The 14,559-nt window shown below is 38.4% G+C and overlaps 1 protein-coding gene across 1 annotated transcript in view; it reads right to left on the bottom strand.

Annotated features, from left to right (window-relative positions):
• The window catches only part of LOC140145699 (NADPH oxidase 2-like), a 56,925-nt gene that overhangs the window by 24,894 nt on the left and 17,472 nt on the right, over nt 1–14,559 (bottom strand). The window contains exons 5-9 of the mRNA XM_072167383.1: nt 12,692–12,846; nt 11,115–11,195; nt 10,090–10,213; nt 9,244–9,336; nt 6,554–6,688 (exon numbers count right to left, since the gene is read on the bottom strand). Coding sequence (XP_072023484.1) covers nt 6,554–6,688; nt 9,244–9,336; nt 10,090–10,213; nt 11,115–11,195; nt 12,692–12,846 — 588 coding nt within the window. The remainder of the gene's footprint in view (nt 1–6,553; nt 6,689–9,243; nt 9,337–10,089; nt 10,214–11,114; nt 11,196–12,691; nt 12,847–14,559) is intronic.

Below are 14,559 nucleotides of genomic sequence, written 5' to 3'. Positions count from 1 at the left end.
TTCACAACTTTTGTGTAGCATATTTAGTGGATCATTGGTCATTTATATGAATGTAAAAATGTTTAGAAAGGAAGCTAATCTATTTTGTATGGAAATGTTACAATACCATAAAGCGTTTGCCTAATGGTGCTATGGGCTACCTTTAAAATTTAGACACAAACTTAAAGTGTCCTCCCATAAAAATCCCACCAGCAAATAAGGGCACATACTCTTAATTCTTGTCAGGATTTTTAGAGGAGGGAACTCTCTATTTGTACATGAAATTTACTCCAAGGCAAAGGATCCCTGGTGCACCATTAGGCGAACATTTATGGTATGGCTTTAAGGGATCTAAAATGAGCGTTTATTGCGTTTCGACAGTATTTTTTGTGGGACATGAGAGCACCTCAGACCTATCGAATTGCATTCTGAATACGAAGCATGTCTTTCTGATATCAAATTTTCATTTTTTGAAAATCACAATATAATACAAATTTTATGACAAATTATAAAAATTCGATATTTTTCAAATTTTTGATATATAACAGTACTAGAAGTAAATTATATAAATCTAATGACATATTCTTAAAGTGTATGTAGCAGGGAGGAAAAGCCGACGGTCAATTGAAAATTTTGACCTTTCATATTGAAGATATGGATTTTTTTCCCAAAAAGACCTAATTTTTTTTTGGTGTTTTGGGAAAAAATCCATATCTTCAATATGCAAGGTCAAAATTTTCAATTGATCGTCAGCTTTTCATCCCACCTACATACACTTTAAGTATAAATCATCAGATTTATAAAGTTTACTTCAAGTACTATTAAATATCAACAAGAAGAGTCCTTAAAAAGGACAACGTTCCGCTATGGCATACTGGTATTGAAAATAAATCAAAATCTACTCTTTCTTGACTCATGGAAACGATTAACATTGATATAATTTAGCTGAACTACTTGCATGGGGTGTAGAAACACACAATAAAGCAGTTGTTAAATGGCATGTTGTGGGACCGGTGCACTGGCGTAACAAACAAGTTGTAGAATCCATTAGTTGCTGTGACAACGTACCTAGCCCAGTTCGGACAACGACCTTATGAACTTGAGGAGGTCTTTTTAGCTGAATGCATATCCAGTAGAGATAACCAGAGAGAGAACTGTCTATGCTGAATGCTGGCTTAGAATTAGTAGAATTAAATTTGATATATTCTGTGGAAGACTTGAAATCAGTATAACTTATAGTGAACGGTGTTAATGAAACACTTTTGATATATAATGGTTTAAATGATTTACAAACTAAGTTAGAATATTTACTTCAATCTTCATTCACAAAAATACTGTAGTGCATGTATGCAGTTTACTAGTAGTATGCCTAGATGCTTGTGGACTCAATGAGCTCCCACCAAAGGGCAGTGCACTCACTGTTCATTTAGGGCAAGTTCGTGAAAGTAAATACACATAAATCATTACCAGTTTATAAATTTAGCCGAATCTCTGCAAGGTGAAGTTACAAAATTTAAATGGTAAAAAATATTAGTTGGCTATGGGTATGAGAGTATTGTATTTCTGTCATTACTTTGCTGTCACATCCCAAGATCCAATAACGTTAATACAGATTAAGAGTCAATGAACTGAGAACTCGGCCATTGTGATGTAAAACAGCAGGACCAATGAGATGCCTTGTTACATACTAAACTGAGGTGATTGTCTCTGCTACATCTCCTGGCCTCCATGCACTTTCATGACTATTAAACCAAGCAACTATTTGACAACCTAGTGTACGAGAGGCAGCATTTTACCTCTTTACAGTCTCTTTCTCATACATATAATTCACGCTTCAAGCAAGTTTTACAAACAGGATATGATGAGAACTGGTACTGGGTGTTTTGATCAATCTGAGCATATCGTTCCTACGGAACAAAAATATCAATTTTTAATGATTTGCCATAAAATGTGTATTAAATTGCAAATTTCAAAAAATCAAAATTCTTCGTATTCAGAATGCAATTCGATATGTCTGATGTGCTCCAATGTCCCACAATAAATACTGTCCAAACGTTCATACCCCAGCCCTTAAGGCTAATATTTATTATGATAAATCGTGTCTTGAAAAGTGTTGAAACTTGAAGGTAAATTTAATTCAATTTTGGGTGATTTGCAAGGAACTATATATGTTTCTATGGTCAGTGGAAAATCACTCGCTAAAAATGTAGGTTTGGGTGAGCGGTAGTGAGCAAGAGTGATTGCTCCCCTAAAATTAAAAGACCTGTAAAAAGGGACATTTGCCCTCCAAACGTGGAGGATCTTTTTGATCTTTAGGGATCTTTTAGCTATACTTTTCACTCAAGCAAGTAGGTTCTTTTGAAATTTTGGACTCTTTATATACCAAATTTGACATATCTGTGACAAGATTAACCCTTTGTTGGATTTGAGTAGGCATCATGACCCAGGAATTGAGAAAAATTAGGATAAATAATTGGTCACTTTTCATCCAAAATTTACTTGTAAATTTGGCTTAATTGTATTAGATATTAGCTGAATTAAGCTGGGCAAGTCAAATGATGACAAGATGCATTGCCCATGGAAATATTATTGCCATGATACATGTAATATTACACTGTTCCAGGGAGTTGAACACAATTATACCAAATCAGGTAATTGATTTCCTGAGTGGGAGTAGTCTGTCAAAGATAAAAGTATACAAGAAGTCCCAAAATTTCAGGTTTTTTATGCTTTTTTATCATATCATTGGTTATTTGAATTTAATCATGATATCTCATTGACTACTTGAATTTGATGATGGGATATCATTGGCTATTTGAATTTATCAAGTTTGGTCAGATGCACCCACTATGTGTTGCTCACCCCACCACCTATGTGTTGCTCACCCCACCCCACCCCCCCCCCTATGTGTTGCTCACCAACCCCTATGTGTTGCTTGCCCCCATCCCCTAAGTGTTGATCACCCTGCCCCCTATATGTTGCTCACTCCCACCCCCTACGTGTTGCTCACCCCCATCCCCTGTGTTGCCCACCCCACCCCCTGTGTGTTGCTCACCCCACCCCTATGTGTTGCACATGGCCCACCCCCTATGTGTTGCTCACCCACCTCCTATGTGTTGCTCACCCCACCCCCTATGTGTTGCTCACCCCCACCCCTATGTGTTGCTCACCCCACCCCCCTATGTGTTGCTCACCCCACCCCTATGTGTTGCTTGCCCCATCCCCTATGTGTTGCTCACCCCACCCCCTATGTGTTGCTCACCCCCACCCCATATGTGTTGCTCACTCCCAACCCCTATGTGTTGCTCACCCCACCCCCTATGTGTTGCCCACCCCATCCCCTGTGTTGCCCACCCCACCCCAATGTGTTGCTCACCCCACCCCTATGCGTTGCTCACCCCCACCCCTATGTGTTGCTCATGGCCCACCCCTATGTGTTGCTCACCCACCTCCTATGTGTTGCTCACCCCACCCCCTATGTGTTGCTCACCCCATCCCTATGTGTTGCTCACCACCACCCCCTATGTGTTGCTCACCACCACCCCCTATGTGTTGCTCACTCCCACCCCCTATGTGTTGCTCACCCCACCCCCCCTATGTGTTGCTCACCCCACCCCCTATGTGTTGCTCACCCCCACCCCCTATGTGTTGCCCACTCCCGATGTGTTGCTCACCCCATCCACATGGCTCATGGTCCACCCCCTATGTGTTGCTCACCTACCTCCCATGTGTTGCTCACCCCCACCCCTATGTGTTGCTCACCCCACCCCTATGTGTTGCCCACCCCCACCCCCTATGTGTTGCTCACTCCACCCCCTATGTGTTGCTCACCCCCACCCCCTATGTGTTGCCCACCCCACCCCTATGTGTTGCCCACTCCCACCCTCTGAAGGGGAGCAGCACTCAGCCTGCCGTATTTTGTAGTATTCAGGGTGATTAGGTTTAATTGAGCTTAAATGAAAAATAATGCAAGTAATCACATATAATGATTAAAATAGTCACATGGAAATGGTTCAAAATGAAAAATCTGAAGGTTTTTGCTTTTAAAGGGGAGTGATCGATCACTCAACAGCATGATCCTAGGCAACAAGCCTTGAAATAAGCGGGCGCGGGGAGCAAATTTACCCTCGTAAAGCCACCAATTGCTCCTGGTCCTTGTAAAATTCACATGAACCAGGAGCAATTTTCTAAAATAAATTGCTCCTGGCTACAGTTTTGCACTTGATGCAGTCGTGCTGGTATGCTGTATTGTATATGCAGAAAAGGATTTAATATTGAAAATTGCTCCTGTTTCTTCAGAAACTGCTCCTGGTTCTTGTAAAATTCCAGTGAACCAGGAGCAATGTTCAAAACAAATTGCTCCTGGTTCCAGTCTGCTTATTTCAAGGCTTGCTAGGCAAGTGGTCTAATCACTCTCTATAGTTTTCAGCAGAGAACTTCAGCGGTCTGCCAATTTGGCGCAATTTATGGTGTATACAGAAGTGTGGTTCTGATTGGTTAATTGAATCACGTCATCATCATAATATTATCAGCACCTCATTCGCTGGTCAAGCTGTGTAGCAATGTGTGACCTAGTTCTTTCTACGCGATAATCAGACAGAGCAGACGAACACCGCTGAAGTAATTTGCTGAATGGTATAGTATGATGATACTAGATAGCAAGCTGTTAACAGCATAACTACGAGAAACAGTTTTTACTGGATACCCCGGCACGCACGCACACAACATCTTACAGCAAACATTTAAATGTCGGGTTATATAAAAGTAGCCTATATAACGTTTGAATAACATTTTAGAAAACATTTTTTTAAACTTGATGCAAAACATTTTACCATAATGTTAGTAAAAGTTGACAAAATATTTGGCAAAAATGTTCACCAAAAACATTTTGCAATAACATTTTGACAACATTTTTAAATGTTGTTGTTGTGGTTTTTCATACAAAACGTTTTAAAACTCGACATTAAAATGTTATAACATGTTTATAACGTTTTAAAAACATTTTTGTGTTTACTAGGTTCCTGGTTCTGAGAATGGGTCCCTTTAATTGCAGTGGCGTGCGCAAAGGGGGGGGCGCCTCACCTTTGTTGGATATTTGGGGGAAATCAGTCATTTCCCCCAAAATGACCGATTTCGCCCGCACCTTATACTCCTAATCAGACTCCATTCGGGGGAACTGAACAACTTGGCCCCCCCATTTTCAATGTACTGCGCACGCCACTGTCCCTTTGTTTTAATTAACACATCTTATGAGCAACCCAATAATGCTAGTTCTAGTTGCGCAAAATCACACTCTCAGCCCAATATTGTGCAATGCACATCACAGTGATGGTCATCTTGGATATGCTGGACTGCTGGTAAGGGAAAACATATTACAGTTAACCTTTTCTGTAAATCCCAAAAGCCTTTTACGTCACGCCGACTTGCAATGCGCAGAAATGATGTTCGCTAAACGATGTACGCATCGGTGTCAGACAATGTGCCGTCAAATGACGACATCTCAGGTGTACTCGCAAAGGCTTATGGGATTTACCGAAAAGGTCAATTACTTCATAAGCAGAAATTCACCTTCTCTTTGCATCCAAGATGGCCGCCATGGGCTTTTACGTATTCATATTATTGCGTTGAGCGCAGAGTAGGATTTTCAAAAATCCGACTTGCCCATAAAAAAACAGTTTAGGCCTCATCAAGCAAAGTGAACGGATGCCACTATACAAAAGAGGGCGACCATAGAAAGAGATCTTACTTACCAAAGTCAGAGTGAACAGATGTCATTTATAACCTCATGAATATGCGCGACGTGTGTGATCCAATCATATTTTATCATTTAAAAAAACATTAAACGCAAACTGAGGTAAATAATATCTCACAATATACCGCAAAATGCATAATTGAAAGTAAATATTAGTAACCTCCGTGTGTGCCGTATATATTTTACGTTGGACAAACTGCGAGCATGCTGGCTGCCATTTTTGGATTGCGCACTACCATATTTGCACAGATTATGAAACACACTTTTGTTATTGGTCGTCCTGTTTTAGCCTGATCAATTTTTGGAGAGGGAAGATGTAAAAATTGTTACTTATTTTTACAATTTTTTGAGGAATATTTTGTGTTATTTTGTAAAATGAAGAGATCAAAGTGATGGTTATGAATGAGATTAATAACTTTGCATCGACAATATGTCGGGCATTGTGAAAAATTTAAACATTTTGCTTTGGACCTCGGAATATCCCTTGGGGCTTATCGGGATATTCCTCGGTTCCAAAGGCAAAATGTTTAGATTTTTCACAATGCCCTCCAAATAACCGATGTGCAGTTATTAACCTCTAACTGTACCAGTAGCGTGCGCAAAGGGGGGCAGGGGGGAAAAGCCCCTCCCACTTTTGTTGGTAATATGGGGGAAATCAGTAATTTCCTCCAAAATTACTGATTTCGCCCGCACCTTACACTCCTAATCAGACTCCATTCGGGGGAACTGAACAACCTGGACCCCCCACTTTCAATGTGCTGCACACACCACTGAACTGTAGATGTGAAAAAGAGGGTGACTGTAGCGAGAGATCTTACTTACCGAGGTCAGAGTGAAAGGATGCCACTGTACGTGTGAAATAGACGGACACTTCAAGAAGATGTACTGGCCAGGCAGACTGTTAAATCCCTTCTTTTTCATCTGTAGCTCAAGTACTTTGGAAGGATGTTTAACTACCTATGGAAAAATAAGAAATGATGAAGTTTTTTGTCAAATTTATTCATATGTATTTTCTACTTTACATTGAGGCCTATTGCCAAAACAATCTCATTCCAAGTTTTGAGTTTGCTCCAGCAGTTTTGGATATTAGAAGCAAAATATGTTTCACATTTAGAGAATAAACAATAGCAATTTTGTTTTATGATCCCTATTGTGTGATAGTTGCTCCCAATCCCAGAAAAATACAGCACTTATTTATTTTTTTTGAAACTTAATTTTGAATTAAGATGTCATTTTTGAGTGTTCAAAAGTACACTGTATAAAATTGTAGTTGATTTACACAATTAAAGTACAAATATCAATTGTTTTATACCTAAATAAATGCATGTATCGATCCAATAAGTTTTCTTCCAAATTTGTCACAGAATTTCATGATTTTACGGCAAAAAACTATAAAAAAAAAAGGAAGTAGAAAAATGAATTTTGACATGTATGCGCTTAAAATAACCAACACGCTGGAGGCTTTGAGACATAAAATTTTTTAGCCTAATCTAAGCTGGCGGCGAGTGGCATGATAGAGCCGGCAACTTGTGAAACCGCCCGGCCGTATGGCATTTTCCATATACTCAGATAGTTTTGTGGGGTTCATTATCAAACCCCAACGGTTTTAGCTTGTATTTATATTATTTATTAACATAGGCCTATTTGTTTGTGATATTTCAAGCGTTTTAAAATGTCAAAATAACCCCATTCAATTACACGGTTGACGATGAAAATTTACTGAATTTAGAGGATGCTGCAAATGTGTTCATTGACTTCATTCTATCTAAAATTCATACTCCCTCTGTGGCAGATATTTCCAAAATCTTCCACAGGGGTAGTGTGGGCTTTAAATGGAATAGCCCATTTGACAATCACATATTTTAACACTCTTCCTCCATATCTAAGCATGGAAAAACAGGAACCAGGATGTTGAAATATTATCAGGGAATCACTAAAAATTATTAGCTGTTTATACTCCCCGTTGCCATAGTAACATAGTAATAGTATACAGCATAAATAACTTGCTTTTATCATGGTAATGGTTTGATGATTTGGTTTTTTTTGGGTGCATTCAACTTTAAAATGGACAAGGATATGATAGCCAATACTTTTCCCTGTGTGTTCACCCATATTCACTGTGGACCACAATGGCCTCAACCCAATGGCATAGTCCAATAACCTCAATTAAACAATCATAATGCAAACTTTGACCTCAAGTTGCAGAGTATGAGTTTTTGTACTCAAATTTTCAAAGGTCATTCAATGAATGTGCCGGGGAATGTGCATGGGGTTAAAGAACTGTGTCCTGATAGAAGAGCATGTTGTGATAGTGATTGCATATGTGTATGCATAATTAGTGTGAAATCTGCGGGTTAAAAGTGTTTGTCTAACTATTTTACGACCCAGGATCTATTAGTGGTACTTTGGTGCACAAGATCCGCAAAATATAGAATAGGATGCATTTAAACATGCTGCTGCGATAGGAAACATTCTGGAAGCACTGTGAGAGACAATTTTAAAAACAAGTGGTAGGTTTTTCATCAAAATTGTCCTTCCTTACAAGCATGTAAACCTGGGGGGCACATCATCAATATTTGGTGGGTATGCTCCCCTGGAATTTTAGTTGGTGGGTCTTTGAAGCTGATGGCATACCAGAAAAAGTGGTCTTTTGGAGCTGCGAATGGTCAAAATAAAGGGGTTTTCTTTGCTTTATGGTTGAAAATTACCTAGAAAAGAAAAATAAGCAAATTAGGGGTCTTTTAGAGCTGAAATTATCAAAATCAATGGTCTTTCAGCGCTCAGTTTTGGTAAAACTCAGGAGTCTTTTGGAGCTACGCTGTCCAAAAACAGGGCTCTTTCTGGGGGAGCATACATACACATATATGGTCAATGTTTAGTGAAATTAGTGAAATAAGTGTAAGCAATAATTATGATCAAGTTCACCTACCAAACCTACACAGTAGGTGTAAATGGGTTGTAAAATCCCATTATAATTTAATAGTAGTTCAGGCATGGCATAAGTATTATAATAATAAACAAAAATGTAGTTAGCCTGAGTGATATCATATCTGAGTGCAGGTGCACTTGAAACTAGTCTATAAAAATGAGCAAAGTTATTAAATACATTGCAGGTAGTTTTCCTCTAATACATATATTTTAAGTTCAAGGGGCATGACCCAATTGAGAGCCTTATCCCCCCCCCCCCATTTTTCTTCATCAAAACTGAGCTTTTGTATCAGAAGAAAGCTCGTATTTGTCTCATTACCATAGTAAAATATAAGGCCCAAGTTATGTTTCGTTTAGATGGTGATGAATTGTGGTAAGCACACAGGAAATGTATGTACTACTCTGCTATGGGGCATTGTTATTAACGTTTTTTGCTTCTCATATCAAAACCAGTGGATCAATACAACTCATAATTTGGAAACATCTTGTGTCAATGGTGGGCGTCAATGTAAGATAAAAAACAGAATATGACAAGATTGGACCACATCCCTTTATAAGATATCGATAAAAAATAATGATTTTACCTTGGTTATGGTAACTTTCTGTATGCTTCTGATGAAACGAATGCATCTCTCCAGTATGTATAAACAGATGGGTCCAACACACCACTTCCAACTCTAAAACATATATATATTAACCAACATGTCGTCAGGGTTACCAAAAAAGTTAAGAACAAATTGTACATCAATCACCCAATTCTTCTCTTTACCACTGGTTTCTTTGCGGTGGTGGCACCAGGAAGTTTTTTGGGGGTGGGAGCAAAGTGAATTTCAGGGGGGAAATCAACAAATTTAACACAAAATTGCCGCAAGAAGTGGAAATTTTTGTAATTTTGGGTTTTTACTGGGGGGAAAACTGAGAGGAAAGAGTTCTGACTGGGGAAATTTGCCCCCCCTATCGCATCTGTGACCTGTGATATATCATGAAAAGTCAACATATTTTCACAAGAATATAAGTTTGGCATGACGATGCATCAATCCAGGACAGTTTGGATGCACAAATCTAAAGTGTAATGTGTATAAATTCAAAGGCATGTAGTATAGAGTGCAAGCTTTTGTCAATTTTGCCCCAGTATTTCATGCCAGGGGGTAAAATCCCATAGGAAAATTGCAGAAAAACTACTCGTGCCCCCCCCCCACATCAGACCCGGTGCCCCCCCAATCATGGACGGTGCCCCCCAATATGATGATGCACACAATTTTTCACTATTTGGCCTATAATCTGGATGAATTTTGATGGAAAACAGGCTCCTTGCCCCCTTTCTTTTTCTTTTCCTTCACAAATTTCTCTTTCAATTTTATCAGGGGCACTCTTCCCTGCCCCCCACTGGCTACACCACTGGTGGGGACCCTGCTAGTAACTATACTTACAGCTGGAGACCCATCAGCAAACATTGGCATGTCACATCTTGAATCTATCCCCCAGTCATCTGGTATGTCTTTGCAATACGCAACATCATGCTTATCCAAGTTAGTTTGAGAACGAATTATGCCACTGAAAATAAAGCAAATAATTTCTGTTGTTTTTTAGTATAATATATTTCACTTGATAGTGGAAAAGGGCTTTTTTTCACAAGAATTCACTGATAAATACCAGTCTTCCTTCAACTCTGCATGCTCTGTGTCGACCTTTTCGGTAAATCCCATGCATTAGTGAGTAAACCTGAGATGTCGTCATTTGAAGTCACGCAAATCTGCGCCGATGCGCAAATTGTTTATCAAACATCGTTACTGCGCATTGCAAGTCGGCGTGACGTCAAATGACGAGTTCTCAGGTGTACTCGCAAAGGCTTATGAGATTTACCGAAAAGGTGAATTCAAGACTGTCATGCACTGATATTTCCCAGCAGTCAAAATGATCCTCTATTTATATCAATTTCCAAAATATTTGGATGATTTTCACCATATTTACCCCAAAATGAGGACAAAATGGTTTCAACTATACCCATATGTTAGGATTTTTGCATGGCACTCTTTTATACCTATATTATTCGGGGGGAGAGGCACTCAAATCAAACTTGAAGTTATCATGCAACAATTCATGTATGGGGGACTTTGGGCTATTCCAATTCAAAATACACACTACCCCTGTGGAAGTTGCGCATATGTCTAGCATTCCACTAGTCTCTTTTGAATTTATGAAATTATCATGGGGTATAGCAGTTCTTGGAATTACAAATATCAAAAAAATCAGCAACAATGATATAACATAACATAATAGGCATTTATTGAGCGCCCCACAAAGAACGAAGCGCTTTTATCAAGAGTTATCATGCTGATTCCAAATATGGTTAAGAAAATTTACAAATTATTCTGAATTTTTTTTTGAATTTTCAAAAATATTTTAAAACTCGCCACTTGGTTGGATTGAGTTAACAGAGATGATATTGACTTACCCAGCACCATGGACGACAATCATGGCAAAGTAGAGGACAAATAAATGATGGGTGATCCAAAAGGTCTCAAAATATGAACGTCTGAAATCAAACCAATTAAATGAAGAAAAAAACAACGACATTGAAACACATGGAAACAAAGTACATACGTAATGTATATGGGGAACATGCATTAAAATACTTGACATGACAAATTCATAACCCATGGTTTGCTGATGAAGGTGATGGATGCATGCCCAGCCCCCCAACACAACACACAAGTTGGCAACCATATCAGAGTTACCAGATCTTTCAAAGACCCCCTTTGCAATGATTTTTCATCAAATTTACCCCCTTTTGTGTTGAGTTGGGGGGCTGGGGATGGATGATGGCTGGTGATAACCATGATGAACACTCATATTTTTTGGTTTGTCTCAACCACCTTTTCATAGTTGCGTTGCAAGCATGCCGTGATATGGACAATGGACGAATGTCACAGAATTGGAGGTAGAAAACGGAAAACAGTATTCATGTAGTTGGAAAAAATCAATTTAAATAATTGAAAAAAGTGAATAAAATGTTAAGAAAAAAATCAAAAAATGTGTGTCTGTTGTTGTTTTCAATAAAATAAATATATGTAAAAAAGTGTGTTTTAAAATTTGTAACATATCTTTATTAAACTTTTTGTGAAATGGACAAAACCTGGCAAAACGGACAAATCAATGAAAGCCAGAAAAAATGCAGAAATTGACATATTGATAAAACAGAATATCAAAAGTAGAAAGTGGAAAACTTATAGCTCTAACCTACATCACTATCGAACTTGAGGCGAACCAATGCACAGAATGCAATATCTGTATTAAAATGCTCAACCAAAATATTGCATTCTGTTAGTATTCATGAGTGGCGACATGCCAAACTGCACATCCCCATCTCACATTTTCTCATGGAGATGTACAACATATTGGGTGCAATATTTAACCTAGGGTGACCAATCAATGCACTGGCACTGTTCTCCCTTGATTCCCTTGAGTTAACGCTAACCGTACTAAACATCACAAAACCACACTTCACAAAGCATGTGCACGAGCAGGTATCCCACGTGATGCGATTGCATCATCGTGCGAACAGTCATATGGTCGCGGAAAGCTTGGCCGAGCAAGCTACACCCCTGTGGCAAGGTAGGCCTGTGCATGCGTCTGGCACCCGAGGGGTCGGTGGTTCAAAACCGCACCTGAGAAAAAAAGTTTTCTCTTCTTCTTCTTTCTTTCTTCCTTCCTTCTTTCCTTCCCTCTCGCCAAAAAGCAGCTAGGGCATTAGGGTTAATAGCATTAGTAAGTTACACTGGATCAGACAAAAATTAACTCCTTGAGCACTACCTGCCGATCTAACATTGCCTCTGATTGGTCAATTACATGATATCTTCACTACTTTAATCACCAATCAGAATGGAGCTTTGCAAATAATTCACCCCAATTTTTTTTTTTTTTTTGTATGTGGTGAAATTATTCTAACAATGTTGCTGATTGGGCCAATTGATAGTGAAAACTTCTTTTTGGCCAATCGGCAGGTAGTTCTCATGGGGATAACAAACTCACCTGATGAATTCTGTAGCAGATGAAAACATGAATATCAAGACAAGACAGAGTACAACACCGGACCATCCTGCTATTTGAATTAGGCCTTGCTCCGTCAATGCAAGATTATCAGCAATCAGTTTTGGTGTCTGGTATGGAAGTGCAGCTATCAACGTCTGTTGAAGCAAATCAATCAATCAATCAATCAATTAATCAAACAATCAATAAATCTATTTATCAATCAAGTTATAATCCAAGACCGAATTAAAAAGACTAGTTTGCGTCTGATGTCATCTGTGAATCAAACTCGGAAACAGCTTGCTTACAATTTGTTGTGATGATTAAAAATTCTGAGCGCAGCATATCTGCGTTATATATGGTTATTTTTTTTACTTCAAACATATGCAAACTGCTTTAATAGGTCTTAGTAATAGCAAGCTTTCAACGATGCCTAGAAAAGTTGCTTTTTGCTTTGTAAAAGTAGCCTACCGACATCGTTCACCATTTTCTGTGATTCCTTTTGTCTGATGAAGGCACCATGAAGGCACTCAACCTTCCTTTTCACTACTAACTAACCAATCACGGGCTATGGAGAGTTGACATAAACTAGTATATTTATCTCTGGCTCTGATTATATCAAAAACATTATTCACAGTAGTGTCCACACCACGCAAAAATATGCGATCTGCATGAGAATAGGTTCCTATTTAAATTTAAACTAACCTCCCTTAAATAATGGCAATTATTCAAAAAGGGCCTATTGTATTACAAATCTGTAAAATGCGTTGGCAGCAGGATTTATTTCTGCGCATTTTGACAACTCATTTGATATGATAGCCCAGAAAACAATAAAACACCGGTCGATACGGTGAGGTCCAGATTTGAAAGTTGCACTTGCATGCAAATTTTTACAATACAAAAACACTCAGATATCATTACACAGATTTCCTTCCATTACACTGAATGCAAAATCAATAGAATTTACTGCAACTTTCAAATCTTGGGCAACAATGATTTAAATGTACGCTCTGACGTCAATATTTAGTCAATTGCTACAAATGAGGTGTCAAAATGTGCAGAAATAAATTCTGCTTCCAACGCATTTTACAGATTTGTAATACAATCACCCGCTTTTGAATAATGGTCACTATTTAAAGGGGGTTAGTTACTTTTTTTGAGATGTTTATTAGTTTGCGGTTTGTATTCATATGTGATGTGATCAAACAAAATGAGTCGGATGTTGGAAATATTGATTTTTAGATATGGCCAAATGAAGGAAAAGATTTCTTTTGTAGTCTATTGTTTTGAGAATTCTTCAACTGCTCATATCTTTAGAACTAATTGACCAATTTTAATGGGGTTTTCTGTAAAATGTAACATTGAAAATGGCATATACCATCAAAGAGAACTTAAAATTGCAATTTGTCTGACATCAGACTCACTTTGCTTTGATTGCATCAAGCTAAATAAGTCTGATGTTGATAAAAATTAACAAAATTCAATTTCATCTCATGAGCCATATTCTCCGAGCTTTACTTTGCTGAAAACCCCATTATAAGTGGACTTATGGTTCCACAGATATGGCCATTTTAGTGATGCTCACAACAATGAAATACAAAGGAAGTTTAATACTGTTATTATTATTATTGGCTATATCTAATAATCAATATTTCCGACATATTTTGCTTGATCACATCACATATCGTCGGCCGCATCGCATACTGACATATTCGACATTTTTAACATTTTTGAAAAATTGGTATATTAGTTTCTTCTGTTCTACAGCTTTGTCAAAACTACCGGACAATCAGCCTCATCAGCTAGACTAATTCCAATCAGCCGTCTACACTTCGCATGTACTGTGTATGCTTCGTAGTGACGACTGATTA

This window comes from Amphiura filiformis, unplaced genomic scaffold (genome assembly GCF_039555335.1).
Source record: "Amphiura filiformis unplaced genomic scaffold, Afil_fr2py scaffold_594, whole genome shotgun sequence".
Taxonomy (NCBI): Eukaryota; Metazoa; Echinodermata; class Ophiuroidea; order Amphilepidida; family Amphiuridae; genus Amphiura; species Amphiura filiformis.
Note: the sequence above shows the minus strand (reverse complement) of the source record. Positions and strands in the feature narration are given on the sequence as shown.